Source organism: Pongo pygmaeus, chromosome 20, assembly GCF_028885625.2.
Source record: "Pongo pygmaeus isolate AG05252 chromosome 20, NHGRI_mPonPyg2-v2.0_pri, whole genome shotgun sequence".
Classification (NCBI taxonomy): Eukaryota; Metazoa; Chordata; class Mammalia; order Primates; family Hominidae; genus Pongo; species Pongo pygmaeus.
Genome location: NC_072393.2, coordinates 53,121,606 through 53,142,751, shown reverse-complemented (window position 1 = coordinate 53,142,751; position 21,146 = coordinate 53,121,606). Strand labels below are relative to the sequence as shown.

The following is a 21,146-nucleotide window of genomic DNA, read 5'->3' as shown; positions in this document are numbered from 1 at the left end:
AACAAGGCAGCCTAGACAACCAAGTGAGACTCCACAAAAAATAAATTAACCTGGCATGCCTGTAGTTCAGCTACTCAGGAGGCAGAGGTGAGAAGATCCCTTGAGCCCAGAAGTTTAAGGTTGCAGTGAGCTATGATCAGCCACTGTACTCTATCCTGGGTGACAGAGCAAGATCCTGTCTCAAAAGGAAAAGAAAATTTCAACAGGGTTGCCCAGCTCTGAAGTAGAGGACCTGGGATTTGAACCCAGGCCCTAGCTGACCTCCATGAGGCATGCTCTCGAGCCTTCTCCCTGCGGCCTTAGCAAGGCCCTGTATGTCTCAGAGAAAGATGCTGAGTGGTCCACGTCATGGCTGACTGGCTTCCACTGTTAACAAATGACCTTTTTGGGAAATTGGCAAGAGAATGAAATGTTCTCAAGTAGCCAGTAGGCAGAGGTTAGATACTCGGCCACTGTCGCTCTCATTTCAAGCAGCAATTTAAATTATTTGTTCAGTTTGTATACTATTTCTTCCCCCAGAAAATCCCATAAGAGAAGAGCAAATCATCTTTTTTTTTTTTTTTGAGGCAGAGTCTCATTCTGTCACCCAGGCTGGAGTACAGTGGTGCAATCTCAGCTCACTGCAAGCTCTGTCTCCTGGGTTCGCACCATTCTTCTGCCTCAGCATCCTGAGTAGCTGGGACTACAGGCACCTGCCACCACGCCCGGTCAATTTTTTGTATTTTTAGTAGAGACAGGATTTAACCATGTCAGCCAGGATGGTCTCCATCTCCTGACCTCGTGATCCGCCTGCCTCGGCCTCCCAAAGTGCTGGGATTACAGGTGTGAGCCACTGCGCCTGGCCGCAAATCATCTTATGATTACTTTACCCAGTATTCGTTGGCACCTGGGTGTCTAGGTTTGGATGAGAAATGTTTTGTTTTGTTTATTTATTTATTTATTTATTGAGATGGAGTCTTGCTCTGTCACCTAAGCTGGAGTGCAGTGGGGCAGTCTCAGTTCACTGCAACTTCCACCTCTCGGGTTCAAGCGATTCTGCTGTCTCAGCCTCCCGAGTAGCTGGGATTACAGGCATGCGCCACCTTGCCCGGCTGATTTTTGTATTTTTAGTAGAGACAGAGTTTCACAGTGTTGGCCAGGCTGCCCTCGAACTCCTGACCTCAGGTGATCCGCCCGCCTTGGCCTCCCACAGTGCTAGGATTACAGGCGAGAGCCACCGTGCCTGGCCAGTTGAGAAATGTTTTAAAGTTGGTAGGTCTTTAAAGCTGTCCCAGGTGTCCCATGACCCGACATCATCCATCACAACAAATGATTCATTGTCCAATACCATAGTTGAGATTGATCTACTGGTGTAGGTTCGGCCTTCAAACCTGAGGGAGGCAGGAAATGGAGGGAACATTGTGTGCTTTTTATGAACTAGAGCTGGAGGCATTTTAAAGATCTGCTAAAGTACTTGTATGTGTGTCTGTGTATCTAGCTGTATTTTGCATTGTCCTGTTTTTCTGTAATACGGATTTTTAAAAATTAGTGGGCTTTATTGTTTGTTTGTTTGTTTATTTATTTATTGAGATGGGATCTCACTCTGTTGCCCAGGCTGGAGTGCAGTGGCACGATCTCGGCTCACTGCAACCTCTGCCTCCCAGGTTCAAGTGATTCTCCTGCCTCAGCCTCTCAAGTAGCTAGGATTACAGGCGCCCACCACCACACCTGGCTAATTTTTTTTTTTTTTTTTGTATTTTTAGTAGAGACGGGGTTTCACTATGTTGGCCAGGCTGGTCTCGAACTCCTGACTTTGTGATCTGCCTGCCTTGGCCTCCCAAAGTGCTGGGATTACAGGCGTGAGCCACCACGCTTGGCCCAACTTTATTTTTTTTTTTTTAATTTTAATTTTAATTTTTTTTGAGACGGAGTCTCGCTCTGTCACCCAGGCTGGAGTGCAGTGACGCAATCTTGGCTCACAGCATCCTCTGCCTCCCGGGTTCAAGTGATTCTCACACCTCAGTCTCCCGAGTAGCTGGGATTAGAGGCGCCAGTCACCATGCCCGGCTAATTCATTTTGTATTTTTAGTAGAGACTGGGTTTCACCATGTTGGCCAGGCTGGTCTGGAACTCCTGACCTCAAGAGATCTGCCCACCTGGGCCTCCCAAAGTGCTGGGATTACAGGTGTGAGCCACTGTGCCCGGACTTTATTTTAATTTTTTTGAGGTGTTGTTTCGCTGTGTCACCCTGGCTGGAGTGCAATGGTGGAATCTCCGCTGCAACCTCTGCCTCGCGGGTTCAAGCAATTCTCCTGCCTCAGCCTCTCAAGTAGCTGGGATTACAGGTGCCTGCCCCACACTCGGCTGTTTTTTGTTGTTGTTATTGTTGCATTTTTGCATTTTTAGTAGAGATCGCATTTCGCGACGTTGGCTGGGCTCGTCTCCCTCTCCTGACCTCGTGATCTGCCCGCCTCGGCCTCCCAAAGTGCTGGGATTACAGGCATGAGCCACCGCGCTCAGCCCCCCAACTTTATTTTTTAGATCTGTTTTAAGTTTATTCAAAATTGAGCAGGTAGTAGTAGAGTTCTCTTCTCCCCTCCGCCTGCCCCCTTCCCTGCCTCCAGTTTCCCATTACCAATGTCTTACATTGTTGTGGTAACTTTGTTAGAATTGATGAGCCGGTATTGATACATTGTTATTACTTAGGGTTGTGTAGTTCTTTGGGTTTTGCCCAATACACACTTTATTGTTACATATTCATCATTACTCCATTGTCTGGATATACCAGTTTGTTATCCATTTACCTGTTGAAGGATGTCTTGGTTGCTTCCGTTTTTATGAGTATCTTTAACTTCTTCTAGCACCACTTGGCATTACCACACTTTGGAAAGCGTCATTTGAGATGGCTGTCTAGCCTGGCTGCCAAGCAGGCCATTTATTGAATTCCAGGGCCCTAGGAAAATTGTGACTGAGCAGCCCCGCCTGCTTCCCAGGCCCCTCCCCGTGTGCTTGCTCTGCATCCTTGGGAAATGCTCCCTTCTCCTCCCCTTCGTTCTTCAGGGATCGGGGGTCTGTGATTCTGTTTTCTTTCTAGTTCTGGCCCTTTATGAAGAACAGAAACACTTGGGCCCGCTGCTACTCCCACTCCCTGGTATGAGAACCAGTCCCCAGAGGGGCTGGAGACCAGCAGTGCAACCCTGGGACAGTAGCGACACCCAGACAGACATGTTCGTTTAGGGAACCCTGGGTATCTTGGTAGTCTGCACCCGCGGCTGTGGGATCCGGCTCACCTCTTCTCCCCATCTCTGGGACGCAGTCCCACCAGCAGTACCCCCCATCGCATGCCACGCCCCTGCCCAAGAAGGCTTACTCCAAGATGGACAGCAAGAGTTATGGCATGTACGAGGACTACGAGAATGAGCAGTATGGGGAATATGAGGGCGACGAGGAGGAGGACATGGGCAAGGAGGACTACGACGACTTCACCAAAGAGCTGAACCAGTACCGGCGTGCCAAGGAGGGCAGCAGCCGCGGCCGAGGTGAGCCCTGCCCTGACAGTTTCTCCTCTGGGGCATCGGAGCCACCCGGTCCAACCCGGGTGGCCTGGTCTCACAGAGCCTCAAGTTTGGTCACTTAGGGTTGGGATAAGTGTACAAAGAAGGGCCGGGATCTGCATGTGCATGGCACAGGAGACCAGAGAGATCACCTGCTGGGCTGTGGTTGGGGTGGTACCAGGCTGGTGTGAGGCAGGGAGAAGGCCAGCGTGCCTGAAAGGTCACTTCCTGGTCAGCTGTGGGGGAAGAAGGGAACAGCTTCTCTCTCACCTGGGCCAGGGTCACTGACAGCTGGCTGCCACACCCCACAGCAGTGCTCCCCCATTCTCCCAGCCCCATCACCTGACCAGGTGTGACTGCAGTCCTTGCCACTGCCACACCTCTGAACCTTGAACCTGTGTCCTTTGGGAGGAAGGTGGAGGAGGCTTGAGCACCAGAGACACGGTAGCCCTGACTGGCCTCTTAGAACACATCTCTGTCGGCGCAGTGGCTCGTGCCTGTAATCTCAGCACTTTGGGAGGCCGAGGCTGGCGGATCACCTAAGGTCAGGAGTTCGAGACCAGCCTGGCCAACAAAAGCAACAAAAAAGAACTGTCGAACCATCTCCTGCCAGAAAGACTGCCCAGCCTGAGAGTGGCTTCTGGAATCTTCCAGTTCAGGGGTTCTCAGACTTGTGAGCCCTGCCTGAGGCCCAGCTTGTTGAGTAGCTGTTCATTCATTCTTTTTTTTTTTTTGAGACGGATTCTTGCCCTGTCGCCAGGCTGGAGTGCACTGGCACGATCTCGGTTTACTGCAACCTCCGCTTTCCGGGTTCAAGCAATTCTCCTGCCTCAGCCTCCTGAGTAGCTGGGATTACAAGCACGTGCCACTACGCCCAGCTAGTTTTTGTATTTTTAGTAGAGACGGGGTTTCACCGTGTTGGTCAGGCTGGTCTCGATCTCGTGACCTCGTGATCTGCCTGCCTTGGCCTCCCAAAGTGCTGGGATTACAGGCGTGAGCCACTGTGCCCGGCCCATTCGTTCTTCTAGCAGTCTTTCTTGGACATCTCCCTGGGGCAGCCCCTGTGCTTTGGGGAGATCCTAGACCAGTGCTGTCAAGTAGAAATAGATTGGAAGCCACCATGTCGTTTACATTTTCTGGTAGCCACATTTAAAAAGTGAAAAGGACACTGGATAGTCCCAGCTACTTGAGAGATGGAGGTGGGAGAATCACTTGAGCCTGGGAGTTGGAGGCCAGCCTGGGTAACACAACAAGATCCCATCACTCTTTTTTGTTTATTGGGAGATAGAGTCTTGCTCTGTCACCCATTCTGGAGTGCAGTGGCACGATTTAGGCTCACTGCAACCTCTACCCTCTGCCTCCCGGGTTCAAGCAATTCTTTTTTTTTTTTTTTTTTTGAGACAGAGTTTCACTCTTTTTGCCCAGGCTGGAGTGCAATGGCGCAATCTCGGCTCACTGCAACCTCCACCTCCAGGGTTCAAGCGATTCTCCTGCCTCAGCCTCCCAAGTAGCTGCGATTACAGGCGCCTACCACCATGCCCGGCTTTTTTTGTATTTTTAATGGAGATGGGGTTTCAGCATGTTGGCCAGGGTGGTCTCGATCTCTTGACCTGACCTTGTGATGCGCCCACCTGGCCTCCCAAAGTGCTGGGATTACAGGCGTAAGCCACCGCGCCCGGCCGGGTTCAAGCAATTCTTGTGCCTCACTCCCGCAAGTAACTGGGATTACAGGCATGTGCCACCACGCCTAGCTTATTTATTTATTTATTTATTATTTTTTTTTTTTGAGATGGAGTCTCGCTCTGTCGCTTAGGCTGGAGTGCAGTGGCACGATCTCGACTCACTGCAACCTCCGCCTCCCGGGTTCACGCCATTCTCCTGCCTCAGCCTCCTGAGTAGCTGGGACTACAGGCGCCTGCCGCCACGCCCGGCTAATTTTTTGTAGTTTTAGTAGAGACGAGGTTTCACCATGTTAGCCAGGATGGTCTCGATCTTCTGACCTCGTGATCCACCCCCCTCAGCCTCCCAAAGTGCTGGGATTACAGACGTGAGCCACTGCGCCCAGCCTATTTATTTATTTTTTTTGAGACAGAGTCACTCTGTCACTCAGGCTGGAGTGCGGTGGCACCATGTTGGCTCACTGCAACTTCCGCCTCCCAGGTTCAAGCAATTCTCATGCCTTAGCCTCCCTAGTAGCTGGGATTACAGGCCTGCACCACCACGCCTGGCTTTTTATTTTTAGTAGAAATGGGTTTCACTGTGTTGCCCAATCTGGTCTTGAACTCCTGAGCTCAGGCAATCCACCTGCCTTGGCCTCCCAAAGTGCTGGGATTACAGGTGTGAGCCACTGCGCCTGGCCTAATTTTTTGTATTTTTAGTAGAGATGGGGTTTTGCTATGTTGGCCAGGCTTGTCTCGAACTCCTGTTCTCAAGTGATCTGCCCAACTGGGCCTCCCAAAGTGCTGAGATTATAGGATTGAGCCACTGCACCTGGCCACTCTTTTTTTTTTTAAGTGAAGAAAAAAGTGAAACCAATTAAATTAATTTTGATAATCTGTTTTCAACCTAATATGTTTAAAATCTTACTTCAACATGTAATCAAATTAGACAAATGAGATATATTCTTTCTCACTTGCATTTGTGTGTGTGTGTGTGTGTGTGTGTGTGTGAGTGAGACAGGGTCTCACTCTGTTGCCCAAGCTGGAGTGCAGTGGCGCATTCTCAGCTTACTGCAGCCTCTGCCTCCCTGGTTCAAGCAGTTCTCCCACCTGAGCCTCCTGAGTAACTGGGATTACAGGCACGCCACCACATCTGGCTAATTTTTCTATTTTTAGTAGAAACAAGATTTCAGCATGTTGGCCAGGATGGTCTCGATCTCCTGACCTCAGGTGATCTGCCCACTTCAGCCTCCCAGAGTGCTGGGATTACAGGCATGAGCCACCACACCCAGCCTCTTTTTTTTTTTTAACTAAGTCTTTGAAGTCCAGTGTGTGTTTTGGACTCTTGTCTAAATCACAAGTCCAAACTACAGGGCTAGCTAGTCTTGTCAGACTTCAAGGCTAGCATCTTGTAGTTTGGACCAGACGTGTTAGTTGCTCATTAGCCCGTGGGCTGGTGTTTGTCATATTGGACAGTGCAGCTCTCAGTGGACAAGTCCCTGTGAGGAAGGGGAGTGAGTACTGGAGTAGCTGTGTGTCTGGCGTGCTGAGGGACCCCCATTGAGAGAACCAGAGGGTCCACTAGCCTACCTGGGGCATCTAGGAAGGCTTCTTGGAGGAGGAGGAGGAGGCTGAAGTGACTGACTTCAGGAGCAAAATGTGGGTTGTCTTCTTTCTTGCTGGTGGCATCTGCTCCTGCTGGAGGCTCACTATCTGAATCTCCATGCAGGCAGCCGAGGCCGGGGCCGGGGCTACAGGGGCCGAGGAAGCCGTGGAGGATCGCGAGGCCGCGGCATGGGCAGGGGCAGCCGAGGCAGGGGCAGAGGCTCTATGGGAGGAGACCACCTGGAGGACGAAGAGGATTTCTACGAGGAAGAGATGGACGTAAGGTTTCCTCTGGCCCTGGGGACGTCGGGGTGAGGCTGGTGGGCTTTCCGGGGCGTGAGCACTGCTGGTAGAGGCTGTGAGGCTAAGGTAGGAAGACATACGGCCCTTCTGAAGGAAGGGAAGCCTCAGAGGGCAGATGTATGTGTTTAAAAATACTAATTTATCATTTTGGAATAGATAAAACCTTCACGTGGTTTAAAGTAGAAAAGGTATCGGCCGGGTGCGGTGGCTCACACCTGTAATCCCAGTACTTTGGGAGACTGAGGCGGGTGGATCACGAGGTCAGGAGATGGAGACCATCCTGGCTAACACGGTGAAACCCTGTCTCTACTAAAAGTACAAAAAATCAGCCGGGTATGGTAGCCCACGCCTGTAGTCCCAGCTATTCATGCAGGAGGCTGAGGCAGGAGAATCACTTGTACCCGGGAGGCAGAGGTTGCAGTGAGCCGAGATCGCACCACTGCACTCCAGCCTAGGCGACAGAGCGAGACTCTGTCTCAAAAAAAGAAAAAGAAGAGGTATCACAGGATGTGCTGTGAAAACATCCCGTCACTAGAGAGAAGTTTCCTGAAAGTCCTCTAGAGACATTTCCAGCCAGGCACATGGTCCTTCATCCCTGCCCCGACCCAGGAGGAGGAGCAGCAGGTGCACTGCACTTGCCATCCTGGTCCTACCCACAGACCTTCCACGCCAGTCCACAGTCCACTGCCCACTCCCTTTTAGAGCCCCACAGCGATGTGTACGTAGGGAGGCTCCATGCTGGGTTTGCCTATTGGGGCAGGTCTTCAGAGTGAAGACTGCAGTGGGAAGGATTGGGACCACCTGTCGTCAGGCTGTGTGGAGACGGGTTATGGTTGAGTCCCCTGGATGGTCACCATCCTTCAAAAAGGGGCAGTGTGTAGGTGGGGACAGTGTTCATTGTTCTCTACCTGACGCTCTCCTGCCCTCTTCTGTGGATTCTAGTATGGAGAGAGTGAGGAGCCAATGGGAGACGATGACTATGACGAGTACTCCAAGGAGCTGAACCAGTACCGCCGCTCCAAGGACAGCCGAGGCCGAGGTGGGCAGGGGCCTGGAGAGGACACGCTGGGGGGGCAGGGATTCCAGCAGCTGCTGGAATCTAGTCCTGGGGGTGGGGAGGGGGTGGTCAGCAGGTCTTAACACTGTCTCCCCTCCGCAGGGCTAAGTCGAGGCCGTGGCCGGGGCTCCCGAGGTCGAGGGAAAGGGATGGGCCGGGGCCGAGGCCGAGGTGGTAGCCGAGGAGGGATGAACAAGGGCGGAATGAACGATGACGAAGACTTCTACGATGAGGACATGGGCGTGAGTTGACTCCACTCTGATCTGATGTTTGGGCCAAGGTCCCTTCTTAGCCCTTTTTCCCTTTAATGAGTCATTCTGTGAAGCTGATCCTGTCCCACTTGCTGCCATGAGCCACCCCCCAAAGGGCTGGCCAGTGTTGACCAGCATAACCAGTGATAACTAGCGTCATCCTGGGGAGATGTGCTGCTGCTGAGACCCTGTGTTTAAAACCATGTTAGCAGCACCTGCAGCCATACCTAACACATCTCTGAGGTTCAGAAGGTTCTAGGTGAACCATCCAGTTAGCTGTGGAAGGTTTTGCATGGAGGCCCATGCCACCACCTCTAGGTGTGGTGGACGTGTTCTTCCACAGTTGTGTGGAACTTGAGGTGTAAGTGGCTAACAGCTCTAAGGGCTAGAGCTTTTCCTCACCAGGCACCAACACTCCACACCGTGGGGCTTAAATGTGCACGCAGCCTCAGTGTTAGATGCGACCTGCCCATCGGTGCTCTTGTGAGGTCTTAAGGGAGTCCTCATCCCTTTCTCCCGTGCTTCTTATTAACCCCAATCCTATCTCTACCCTTCCCTTTCATCCCCCTTTACATCCACACCCTGTCCATTGCAGGACGGTGGTGGTGGAAGCTACCGGAGTCGTGACCATGACAAGCCCCACCAGCAGTCGGACAAGAAAGGCAAAGTCATTTGCAAGTACTTCGTGGAAGGGCGCTGCACCTGGGTAAGGAGCGCTGAAAGCTCCTGGGCACCTCTAGGAGGCCAGCAGCCCCCAGAGGACAATGGCTTCCAGAATGTTCTGGAGCCGTGGTGAGGGTGGGTGGGAGTGACTGTTTTCCTTGTCCTTGTGGAGACTTGCTGATACTGAGAGCTGCCTGGGGGGCCTGAAAGACTCAGGTTACCTTTCAGAGTGAGGAGGACCCCCAGGAAGATGAGGACTTTTGGTTTTAGGGGAATTTTTTGGCCAAAATTTTCAACCAATCCATGTAGCCTGAAACGTAATTATGGAGGTTGATGTGAATGCAAAGCAGCAGCATATCCTGGTGAAGTTATTGAGCTTCAGGGTTGAATGGGGAATGATTAAAGCATCCAAATAGAAGAGGAGGGGAGGCTGAGGTTAACCTTGGACTTCATAGCAAAGTTCAATGTCAGAAGATGGACCAATGACCACAGAGTTCTGAAGGAAACAAGTATAATAATAACCCAGTATTAGTTCTGCCGGCAGCTTCTTACCCCAGTATCTCAGGCAGCAACAGACACCAGCAGATGTGTGCTCAGGGTACACTGCACCCCTGCATCTGTCTTGGGAAGAAATAGATGCTTCAAACAAATAATGTTGTGTATAAAATAATTTGTTTTTTCCTTTGAGACCAAGTCTCACTGTCACCCAGGCTGGAGTGCAGTGGCGTGATCTCGGCTTACTGCAACCTCCGCCTCCTGGGATCAAGCGATTCTCGTGCCTCAGCCTCCCGAGTAGCTGAGACTATAGGTGCCCGCCCGCCACCACACCCGGCTAATTTTTGTATTTTTAATAGAGACGGGGTTTCGCCACGTTGGCCAGGCTGGTCCCAAATTCCTGATTCCAGCCTCCTAAAGTGCTGAGATTACAAATGTGAGCCACCGTGCCCGGGCAGTATTTCTTATTTAGTTACAATTTCTATTCTGTTAGAAACTTGAAATACATATAAGCAAAAACAAATGAATACACCCTGGGCAACATAGACCCCATCTCTCTCTCTCTCTCTCTCTATTTTTTTTTTTTTTTTTTTTTTTTAAACCGAGTCTCTCTCTGTCGCCCAGGCTGGAGTGCAGTGGTGCGATCTCGCCTCACTGCAAGCTCTGCCTCACTGCAAGCTCTGCCTCCTGGATTCATGCCATTCTCCTTCCTCAGCCTCCCAGCTACTCGGGAGGCTGAGGCAGGAGAATCGCTTGAACCCGGGTGGTGGAGGTTGCAGTGAGTTGAGATCGTGCCATTGCACTCCAGCCTGGGCGACAGAGCCAGACTCTGTCTCAAAAATAAATAAATAAGACAAATGAATAGGCGTTCGTAAGAGTTAGGGGGACAGATAAGCTTCTGTCTTCAGTTCACAGTTATGGTGAGTGAGTCCTGAGGACTGAATGATGAGGAATGGAGAACACAGTCCTGGATTTCACCTAGGTATTGTGTCGTTGAGATTGTGTTCAACTGGAAATAAAGGAAAACTTAACAAAATTGGCTTCAACACATAGACGTTTGTCTCTCAGAACCAGGAGTCTGGAGCTGGGTGGGCAGCGCAGTGGTCAGGGGCACCCTGGGGGACCTAGGCTCATTCCTGCTTACTATTCTGCCATCTTTAAACATGTGGCTTTTGTCCTCATGGTTACACGGTGGCTGCTGTGCCTCTGAGCATCACATCCAAGGTCTGGGAGGAAGAAAAATGGACAAAAGGCTTTTCTTTAAATTCAGGAAGTACCCAGGCTTGGTGGCTCATGGCTATAATACCAGCACTTTGGGAGGCCAAAGTGGGAGGATCACTTGAACCCAGGAGTTTGAGACCAGCCTGGGCAACATAGTGAGACCCTGTCTCTACAAAAAAATATAAAAAAAATTAGTCCCAACAGCCTTTGGGACCTGCCCTTCCTAGACCCATCTTCCTTTCCTAAGGGGGATTCGTTGCTGTCATTGGCCCCTCCAGGCACCAGCAGTGACAGAGTATTTCTTCCCTTTGCAGACAGAAGTAAGAGCTTCCCACACCACCACCTTATGTTTCCATTGCTTCTCTTCTAGGGAGACCACTGTAATTTTAGCCATGACATCGAACTCCCAAAGAAGCGAGAACTGTGCAAGTTTTACATCACTGGATTTTGCGCCAGAGCTGAGAACTGTCCCTATATGCACGATATCCTTTAGTGCCAGCGTCTGGTCTGAATGAGGGCACAGAACTTCTCTGCTCTTTGATGGTAGTAACAGCTGATCTTCCTTCACTGTGCTTTCTCTCTGTGCCAAGAGCTTTCTGTGAGTCTCCATCTCATTTAACACTCATGTCCGCCCTCAGAGGGGTCTGCCTTTCCCATCCTTCCAGGGAGTAAACTGAGACTCAAATGGAGCATGTTCTGTTTACGTAGGCTCTCGAGACTGGCCCATACCATTGGCTGAGATTCTTCCAGGTGGTTTTATACCTTGGGCGAGTCGTTTAACTTCCCTAGTCTGGTTGACCATCTGAGGACGCGGCCCCCAGCCAGTGTAGTGGGGCTGGAAGTGCCCTGCAGTCTGGAGTGCCGGGGTCTCTCCATGGATTTCCTGCCAACCCACTGAGCAGCCCTTAGCACATCGCCTCACCTCTCTGGGTTCAGATTTCTCATCTCCAAAACAAAGGGAGTTGGATTCTGCCTTGGGTCTGCGGTGGGGGAGGGGGGCATTCTGTGAGATGAAGCATTTACCTTAATTTGCCATGAACGTGATTTCCCGTGTAAGCTGTACCACACCACTGGGAACTGCATCAATGGTGACGACTGCATGTTTTCCCACGACCCTCTGACCGAAGAGACGAGGGAGCTCTTGGATAAGGTAATGTCCAGGGGGTAACGGGGCCCACGGCTACAGGAACTGGGACATGTGCACTCCATTGCCTCAGTGCTATGGCCTGCCTGTCCAGCCTCTGCAGTGCCCAGTTTGGTTGATCTGGAATTGGACCATTCTAAGGAGGACATGGGCAGTGTGTCCTCTTCTGCAGGGAGTTGAGGTGGTCACACGTGTCTTGTCTTAGGCCAGGACAGGCTTTTGCTGTTCCCCAGGGGCATGACCAAATGAAAGGAGTGCTGCCTGATGTGCCTCCAAGCATGAATCGTGATCTCTTAGGTGTCATTTAGAGAGAGCTCACAATACACAAAGACACACGAATCACCTGTGATCCCAGCACTTTGGGAGGCCGAGGCAGGAGGATCACTTGAGCTCAGGAGTTCAAGACCAGCCTAGGTAGGTAGTGAGACGTTTCTACTAAAAATAAAAAAATTGGCTGGGCTGGGTGCAGTAGTTCATGCCTGTAATCCCAGCACTTTGGGAGGCCAAGGCAGGCAGATCACTTGAGCTCAGGGCAACATGGCAAAACCCCATCTCTTAAAAAAAAAAATACAAAAAACTTAACCTAAGTGTGGTGGCTCACACTTGTAATCTCAGCACTGTGGGAGTCTGAGGCGGGCAGATCACCTGAGGCCAGGTTCTCAAGACCTGCCTGGCCAACATGGAAAATCCCCATTGCTACTAAAAATATAAAAATTAGCTAGTTGTGGTGGCACATGCTTGTAGTCCCAGCTACTCAGGAGGCAGAGGTTGCAGTGAGCCGAGATCACGCCACTGTATTCCATCCAGCCTGTGCAACAGAGTGAGACTGTGTCTCAAAAAAAAAAAAAAAAAAAAATTAGACAGGTACTGTGGCACATGCCTGTGGTCCCAGCTACTCGAGAGGCTGAGGTGGGAGGATCTGTTGAGTCCAGGAGATTGAGGCTGCAGTGAGCCATGATCATGCCACTGCACTCCAGCCTGGGTAACAGAGCAAGACCCCATCTCCAAGAAAGACCACAAAAAACCAAAGATACACAAAGAAGAGGCAAGGATTGTATTTTAGTGGAAAAGTCAAACATTTCTTTGCAACTCTCAGGGCCCCCATTATGCATTAGAGAAAATAGAGGGAAGTTGGGGGTCTCTAAAGGGGAAGGCTCCCTTGGGGGAGGTGTCAGGGCTTCCCCACTAGCCAGGTGACATTTGAAATTCATCCTGGCATCAGTTGTCCTCCCTGAGGAGTCAGGCTGAGGACCTTGGGTTAGGGTTAAATACCCAAACATCAGTCCTGAGTTTCCTGATTCATCTGGGGAGTGAGTGGGTACAGGAACAGGTGCCCTTTCAAATGAAGCTTTCTTGCCTTCTAATTCACAGGAGTTTCTAGGAGATTGGCTATTTTTTTGACAGTGGAAAGTATCAAGGCATCAGCACATCTGCCAGCTTCCAGAGTCCATCTGTCAGTGACTGTCTTGTTAACTGGTGGCAGGGGCACCCCTGTGAGGGGTGCAGGGGAAGCCCCATGCAAGCAGACATAGGAGAATGTCCATTCCTCGTTGGCAGGGCGCCTGTAGGAAAAGGCAAGTCCCTCTGGGGAGCCTGCTGCCCTAGGGTTTTTTTGTTTTGTTTTGTTTGTTTTTTGATTCAGAGTCTCACTGTCACCCAGGCTGGAGTGCAGTGGCACAATCTCAGCTCCCCGCAACCTCTACCTCCCGGGTTCAAGCGTTTCTCCTGCCTCAGCCTCCCGAGTAGCTGGGACTACAGGCATGCGCCACTGCGCCCAGCTATTTTCAGTAGAGACAGGGTTTCACCATGTTGGCCAGGCTGGTCTCGAACTACTGACCTTGTGATCCGCCCACCTTGGCCTCCCAAATCGCTGGGATTACAGGTGTGAGCCGCCACGCCTGGCCTGCCCCAGGGTTATGTAATCAGTACATACCTAGAGTCTGAGCTGTTTGACAGGGGAAGCAGTGGCCAGTCAGGCCTCACGTCTCCTTGGGAGGACTCACCGATCTCTGACTGAGGACTGCCCCCTGCTGGAGGCTCCAAGTTTGTGCTCCAGGCCAGCGCTGCCCACAGGAGCACCACAGAATCACATCGTCCATTTAAAATCTTCCAGTAGCCACATTAAAAAAAAAAAAAAAGTAAAAAGAAACAGGTGAAATTAATTTTTTTTTTTATTTTTTGAAGTGGCGTCTGGCCAGACGCAGTGACTCACTTCTGTAATCCCCCCACTCCGGGAGGCTGAGGCGGGTGGATCACCTGAGGTTGGGAATTCAAGACCCGCCTGACCAACATGGAGAAACCCCATCTCTACTAAAAATACAGAATTAGCCAGGCAAGGTGGTGCATGCCTGTAATCCCAGCTATTCGAGAGGCTGAGGCAGGAGAATCGCTTGAACCTGGGAGGTGGTGGTTGCGGTGAGCCGAGATCGTGCCATTGCACTCCAGCCTGGGCAACAAGAGCGAGACTCCGTCTCAAAAAAAAAAAAAAAAAATAGGAAATGAAATGGAGTCTTGCTCTGTTGTCCAGGCTGGAGTGCAATGGCGCGATCTCTGCTTACTGCAACCTTCGCCTTCTGGGTTCAAGCGATTCTCCTGCCTCAGCCTCCGCAGTAGCTGGGATTACAGGCGCCCAGCACCACACCCGGCTAATTTTTGTTTGTTTTTGAGACGGAGTTTCACTCTTTCGCCCAGGCTGAAGTGCAATGGCACCATCTCGGCTCACTGCAACCTCTGCCTTCCAGGTTCAAGTGATTTCCTGTCTCAGCCTCCTGAGTAGCTGGGATTACAAGCGCCAGCCACCATACCCAGCTGAGTTTTGTATTTTTAGTAGAGACAGGGTTTCACCCTGTTGGCCAGGCTGGTCTCAAATTCCTGATTAGTTTTGTATTCTTAGTAGAGACAGGGTTTCACCATGTTGGCCAGGCTGGTCTCGAATTCCTGATCCACCCACCTCGACAGGTGATCCACCCGCCCTGGCCTCCCAAAGTGCTGGGATTACAGGTGTGTGCCACTGCGCCTGGCTAATTTTTTTTTTTTTTTTTTTTGAGACGGAGTCTCGCTCTGTTGCCAGGCTGGAGTGCAGTGGCGTGATCTCGGCTCACTGCAACCTCTGCCTCCTGGGTTCAAGCGATTCTCCTGCCTTGGCCTCCCAAAGTGCCGGGATTACAGGTGTGAGCCACCACGCCCATCTGTGCCTGGCTAATTTTTATATTTTTAGTAGAGATGAGGTTTTAGCATGTTGGCCAGGCTGGTTTCAAATTCCTGACCTCAAATAATCCACCCACCTCGTGAAATTAATTTTAACAATATATCTTATTTAGCTCCAAACGTAATTTTAGGAAATAATAATAAATAATGAAAAAAGTAGAGATACTTCAGGGGGGCTTTTTATGTGTAGTTTCAACGGCTGGAAAAAAATTTTTTTAAGTGGCATTGGGATTATATTTGATCTCCCTTGGCTTCATGGAAGTGGGCACTTGTGAAGCCAACAGAGATCAAGTATAATGGTACCTGAGTCCGTTAAAAGTAAATTCTGTAGAGAGCAATATTTTCTGAAAGCAAAATTTGATGTTTGCAAAACTTAAGAGGGTTGTGGGTTTCTGCTTGGGAGTATGCACGCAGACCCCTTTCCTGAAAATCCATACCTTCTTTTTTTTTTTTTCTTTGAGACGGAGTTTTGCTCTGGTTGCCCAGGCTGGAGTGCAGTGGCGCGATCTTGGCTCACCACGACCTCCGCCTCCCAGGTTCAAGCGATTCTCCTGCCTCAGCCTCCTGAGTAGCTGAGATTACAGGCGTGTGCCATCACGCCCGACTCATTTTTTGTGTTTTTAGTAGGGACGGGGTTTCTCCATGTTTGTCAGGCTGGTCTCGAGCTCCCGACCTCAGGTGATCCGCGCCCGTCTTGGCCTCCCACAGTGCTAGGATAACGGGCGTGAGCCACCATGCCTAGCTGAAAATCCATACCTTCTAAATTTATCTGAGTGCTTTAAGCAGTTCTTAGCATTTTATCTATATGTTTTTGTGTGTCCTCTTTGGTACCAATTTTTTTTTTTTTTTTTTTTAAGACGGAGTTTCACTCTTGTTGCCCAGGCTGGAGTGCAATGATGCGATCTCAGCTCACTGCAACCTCCTCCTCCTGGGTTCAAGTTATTCTCCTGTCTCAGCCTCCTGAATAGCTGGGATTACAGGCACCTGCCACACGCCTGGCTAATTTTTGTATTTTTAGTAGAGACAGGGTTTCACCATGTTAGCCAGGCTGGTCTTGAACACCTGACCTCAGGTGATCCACCCGCAGGCCTCCCAAAGTGCTGGGATTACAGGCATGAACCACCGCGCCTGATATATAGTTGTGTGAGTTTTTTGGTTTTTTTTCCAAGATGGAATCTCGCTCTGTCGTCCAGGCTGGAGTGCAGTGGTGCAATGGTGGCTCACTGCAGCCTCCGCCTCCCAGGTTCAAGCAGTTCTCTGCCTCTTGAGTAGCTGGGATTACAGATGCCCGCCACCATGCCGAGCTAATTTTTTTTTGAATTTTTTTTTTTTTGAGACGGAGTCTTGCTCTGTCACCCAGGCTGGAGTGCAGTGGTGCAACCTTGGCTCACTGCAATCTCCGCCTCCCAGGTTCAAGCAATTCTCCTGCCTCAGCCTCCTGAGTAGCTGGGATTACAGGTGTGTGCCACCACGCCTGGCTAATTTTTGTATATTTAGTAGAGACAGGGTTTCACCATGTTGCTCGGGCTGGTCTCGAACTCCTGACCTCGTGATCCGCCCGGCTCGGCCTTCCAAAGTGTTGGGATTACACAGGTGTGAGCCACTGCGCCCGGCCAGCTAATATCTTTGTATTTTTAGTAGAGACAGGGTTTCACCATCTTGGTCAGGCTGGTCTTGAACTCCTGACCTCGTAATCCACCTACCTCGGCCTCCCAAAGTGCTGGGATTACAGGCGTGAGCCACCGCGCTCGGCCTAGTTCTATGAGTTTCGACAAACACATTGAGTCATGTCACAACCCCACAAGATGGATCTAGGGAAACCCATTACGTCACCCCAGAAACTCCACTGTGTCCTTTATAGTAAATGCCACCCCACATCTCCAGTGCCTGGCAACCGTGGACCAGGGTCTGTCTTTTGGTTTTGCTTTTTCAAGCAAATCATATAAATAGAATTATGGGGTAAACAGGCTTTAAGAGTGTGAGTGTGTGTATGTGTGTGTGTGCGCGCACGCGTGCGTGTGTTGAGTCTGGCTTCTTGCACTTGGCATGAAGCCTTTGAGATTCACCCGTTGTTGCAATAACAGTTCATTACCATTTGTTGCTGTGTAGTGTCCCACTGAGCGGATGATCTACGTTTGTTTATCCAGTCATCCGTTGAAGGACATTTGAGTTGTTTCCAGTTCGGGGCAACAGCGTGGTGACCAGTGGCCTGGAGTTGATTCACATGGCCTGATGGGGCTCAGCCCACATTCCTCTGCACCTCTACAAGTGTTACTTATTGCTTGCAGAAGGTGACTGACTGTTGGAAACTCTGATCACTGATAGTCTGTCCTGGCTAGAGAGGTTTTGGCACCTAGCGGGGTGCTAGTTGTCTCAGCTGGTGTCTTTGCTGGTGGAGGGGCCGGGGACAGAGGTGCCCTCCACAGGGTCTGTGCTGGCAGGACCGATGGGCAGTTTGAGTTGACTCCGCAGTTGACTCCATGGTGGAGTCAACCATTCAGGGTCTGAGCTCCTTTCTCCTCAACACTGGACCCAGCCTCTGGATTCCAGGGAATGCATTGGTTTGTGTTCCTTGCTTAGTTGTTCACTCAATAAATCTCTGTGCCTTGTTTGTGCCAGGCACTGGGGGTGATGAGGAGGCAGGGTTAGGTCCTTGGGCAGATGCTGATAACACATGGGGAGTGTGAGTGTGTGTGTGTATGTGTGTGTGTGTGCGCACATACACACGGGGATCAGGCTGTGAAGAACAAGTGCGGGAGCCCAGGACTCTAGCTGGGCTCTATTCAGGAGGCAGACGTTCAAGAGGCTCTGTGAGGAGGTGACACTGGCAGCCCCAGGATGTGTGGCAGTCGGGACTGAAGAGGAGGAGGAGGAGGAGGGAGATGCAGGGTGGCAGATGCAGCGCAAGCCATGGCCCCACACACAGTTGAGGAAGGGCCCTTGGGCCAGGAGGAAGTGAGCCCATGGCAGTGCTGAAAGCAGCTGTTGCAAGGCTCTGGGCCCTCCCAGCAAGGCTCATCTCAGGTGGTGGTGCCCACACTCCAAGGGCAGAATGCAGGTTCTGCCTCCGTGGGTCCCCCTGCGCTGCTGGTTCACATGCGGACCACTCCTGGAATAGCAGGGCTCAGAAGGACAGAGGGGTTCCACCGCGTCGTTTTCCACCCCTCCTCCATGAAGCCACATTCTTACTGTACCCTGGGGTTCCAGGGTCCAGATACCACTGCTAATGGCTAGGAGAAGGGAAAACTGCGAATGCACAACCCCCACCGGGGGTCCTGTTTCTGTTCCCCTTGCTGTTCCTGGGCAGAGGGGCAGGACTAGTTTATCCTGATGACCCTGTGTTAGGACCAACTAAGGGATCTGTGCTGGGGTCCCCAAGATGACCCAGAGCAACTTGCTGGGGGACTCACGGCCAAGATGTTACTGCGGTGAAGGAACAAAGGCAAACTCAGCCCTGGGAATGAGTACACGAGGGCGCCTGGAGGAAGCAGGCGCATCCTCTCCCTGTGGACTCGCAGGGGCCACACTGCCCTCCTCCAGTTGTGACAGCACGAGTGGCACTGTCTGTGAGGAGACTTGCTCAGCACCCAGGGTTTTCACTAGGGCCACTCACCTAGTCAGCCTCTGCCCGGCATGGACCAAAATTCCAGATTTGGGGGGCAAAGCAGGCGTTCAGCACAAACTGCATTGGTTGCAGAAACAGTTTAGATGCAGTGAGCCCCTCTCACTGGACAGTGAATGCTGGGAGCCCTCCCAAAATCCAGCTTCCCAGACACCAGCCAAGGCCTAGCCTTGCAAGCAGGCCTTCCAAGGAGAGCAGCGAGGCCTCCTGTGTTCACTTTTCTGCACGCCATCCTAACTGATGAGACATTCTAGTCCAGCTGAGATTTTGACATTTCTCATTCACTCATTGGGCATCTGCCCTGTATCAGGTCTCGTGGGGGCCCTGGGGATATAGCAGGGAAGAAACAGTCCTGCCCTCGTGGAGTTGATGGGAAAGTTGAGCCAGGATGAACATGGGAATGACTGAATAATCTGACAAGGCATAGGCAGTGTTGGCAGAGAACTTCTGGTGTCCCAGTAGTGAATACAGGAGACTGGACAGACACTATGAATTAACATCTAATGAGGGACCTCAACAGTTGAGTGACGTTGAGCCACATAGGAATAACGGGAAAAATAAAAACCTGGGGGAAGCTTGATCCTGGCCCTGTAGGGGAGAGCTTGGCCGCTTACTGCATTGAAATGAGGCTGGGTGGTTGGGGTGGAGGAGTCGGGATCGTGGGAGGAAATGAAGCTGCCAGGAAGCTGCCCAGTCCTCCCCAGATACGCAGACACCCACCCCTGCTCTTAGGCCCCGAGGGTCATGGTCAGGAGTTGAGATCAAAGGCTTTTAAAATCCAGACATGACAGGGGAATATGATTCAGCCATAAAAAACAGTGACATACTGATAGATGTGGCAGTGTTGTAGATAGATGCACTTAGCTAAGTGAAAGCGCCCATCGCACACAGTGAATGAGTCTGTTCGCAGGAGCTGTCCAGCAGGGGCAGGTCCGCAGAGACAGAAAGCAGAGTGGCTGCCGGGGGCTGGGGGTAGAGGGTGGGGAGCGATTGCTTAGTGCGTACAGGGTCTCTTTTGGGGGTGATGAAAATGTGCTAGAACTATATAGAGGTGGTGGTTACATAACATTGTTAATGTGCCAAATGCCACTGAATCGTTCACTTTATTTTGTTTTTGTTTTTTGAGATGGAGTCTGGCTCTGTCGCTCAGGCTGGAGTGCAGTGGCGTGATCTCGGCTCACTGGAACCTCTGCCTCCCGGGTTCAAGCGATTCTTCTGCCTCAGCCTCCTGAGTAGCTGGGATTACAGGTGCCCACCACCATGCCCGGCTAATTTTTTTGTATTTTTAGTAGAGACGGGGTTTCACCATGTTGGCCAGGCTGGCCTCAAACTCCTGACCTCAGGTGATCTGCCCGCCTCGGCCTGCCAAAGTGCTGGGATTACAAGCATGAGCCACCACGTCTGGCATTATTCATTTATTTTTGAGACAGAATCTCCTCTGTTCTCCATGCTGGGGTGCGGTGGTGCGATCTTGGCTCACTGCCATGTTCAGGTGATTCTCCTGCTTCACCCTCCCGAGTAGCTGAGACTACAGGCGTGCACTACCATGCCTGGCTAATTTTTGTATTTTTAGTAGAGATGGAGTTTTGCCATGTTGGCCAGACTGGTCTTGAACTCCTGGCCTCAAGTGATCCACCCACCTTGGCCTCCCAAAGTGCTGGGATTACAGATGTGAGTCCCTGCGCCCGGCCGGCTGAATCGTTCACTTTAAATGGTTAAACAGTATGCTTTGCTATGTGTATTTTGCCATAGAGCAGGAATGCCCCCCACTGCCAGCTAGTCCCCGAGAGTGGAGCAGAGAGGTGACTGACGGTGATTTTTGTTACAGAGCTATTGTGGTCATTAGCTTTATGCCTTTAGATCTCCAGGTCCTTGTATTATGGACTTTTCCTCAAACTTCAGCTCTCAGACCTGGAGAGGTCCATTTCCATCCTGACCCTGTCCACACCTTCTTTTGTTCTTTCTCACCCGCAGATGTTGGCCGATGATGCAGAAGCAGGTGCCGAGGACGAGAAGGAGGTGGAGGAACTGAAGAAGCAGGGCATCAACCCCCTGCCCAAACCACCCCCTGGTGTGGGCCTCCTGCCCACCCCTCCTCGGCCCCCTGGCCCGCAGGCTCCAACCTCTCCCAACGGCAGGCCCATGCAGGGTGGCCCCCCGCCCCCGCCCCCTCCCCCCCCACCACCGCCCGGGCCCCCTCAGATGCCCATGCCGGTGCATGAGCCGCTGTCCCCGCAGCAGCTGCAGCAGCAGGACATGTACAACAAGAAGATCCCCTCCTTGTTTGAGATCGTGGTGCGGCCTACGGGCCAGCTGGCTGAGAAGCTGGGTGTGAGGTGAGTGCCCTGGACCCCCGTGGCAGGCAGGGGGCGCGGTCCTGGGCCCAG

At 51.5% G+C, this 21,146-nt stretch overlaps 1 protein-coding gene across 8 annotated transcripts in view; it reads left to right on the top strand.

Moving 5' to 3' along the window:
- ZC3H4 (zinc finger CCCH-type containing 4) overlaps positions 1–21,146 on the top strand; it is a 49,337-nt gene that overhangs the window by 20,037 nt on the left and 8,154 nt on the right. For all 8 annotated transcript variants that reach the window (XM_054461912.2, XM_063657229.1, XM_063657230.1 and 5 more), the window contains 8 exons: positions 3,296–3,518; positions 6,921–7,075; positions 8,042–8,138; positions 8,259–8,398; positions 9,003–9,113; positions 11,157–11,268; positions 11,827–11,936; positions 20,734–21,095. In XM_054461912.2, coding sequence (XP_054317887.2) covers positions 3,296–3,518; positions 6,921–7,075; positions 8,042–8,138; positions 8,259–8,398; positions 9,003–9,113; positions 11,157–11,268; positions 11,827–11,936; positions 20,734–21,095 — 1,310 coding nt within the window. The remainder of the gene's footprint in view (positions 1–3,295; positions 3,519–6,920; positions 7,076–8,041; positions 8,139–8,258; positions 8,399–9,002; positions 9,114–11,156; positions 11,269–11,826; positions 11,937–20,733; positions 21,096–21,146) is intronic.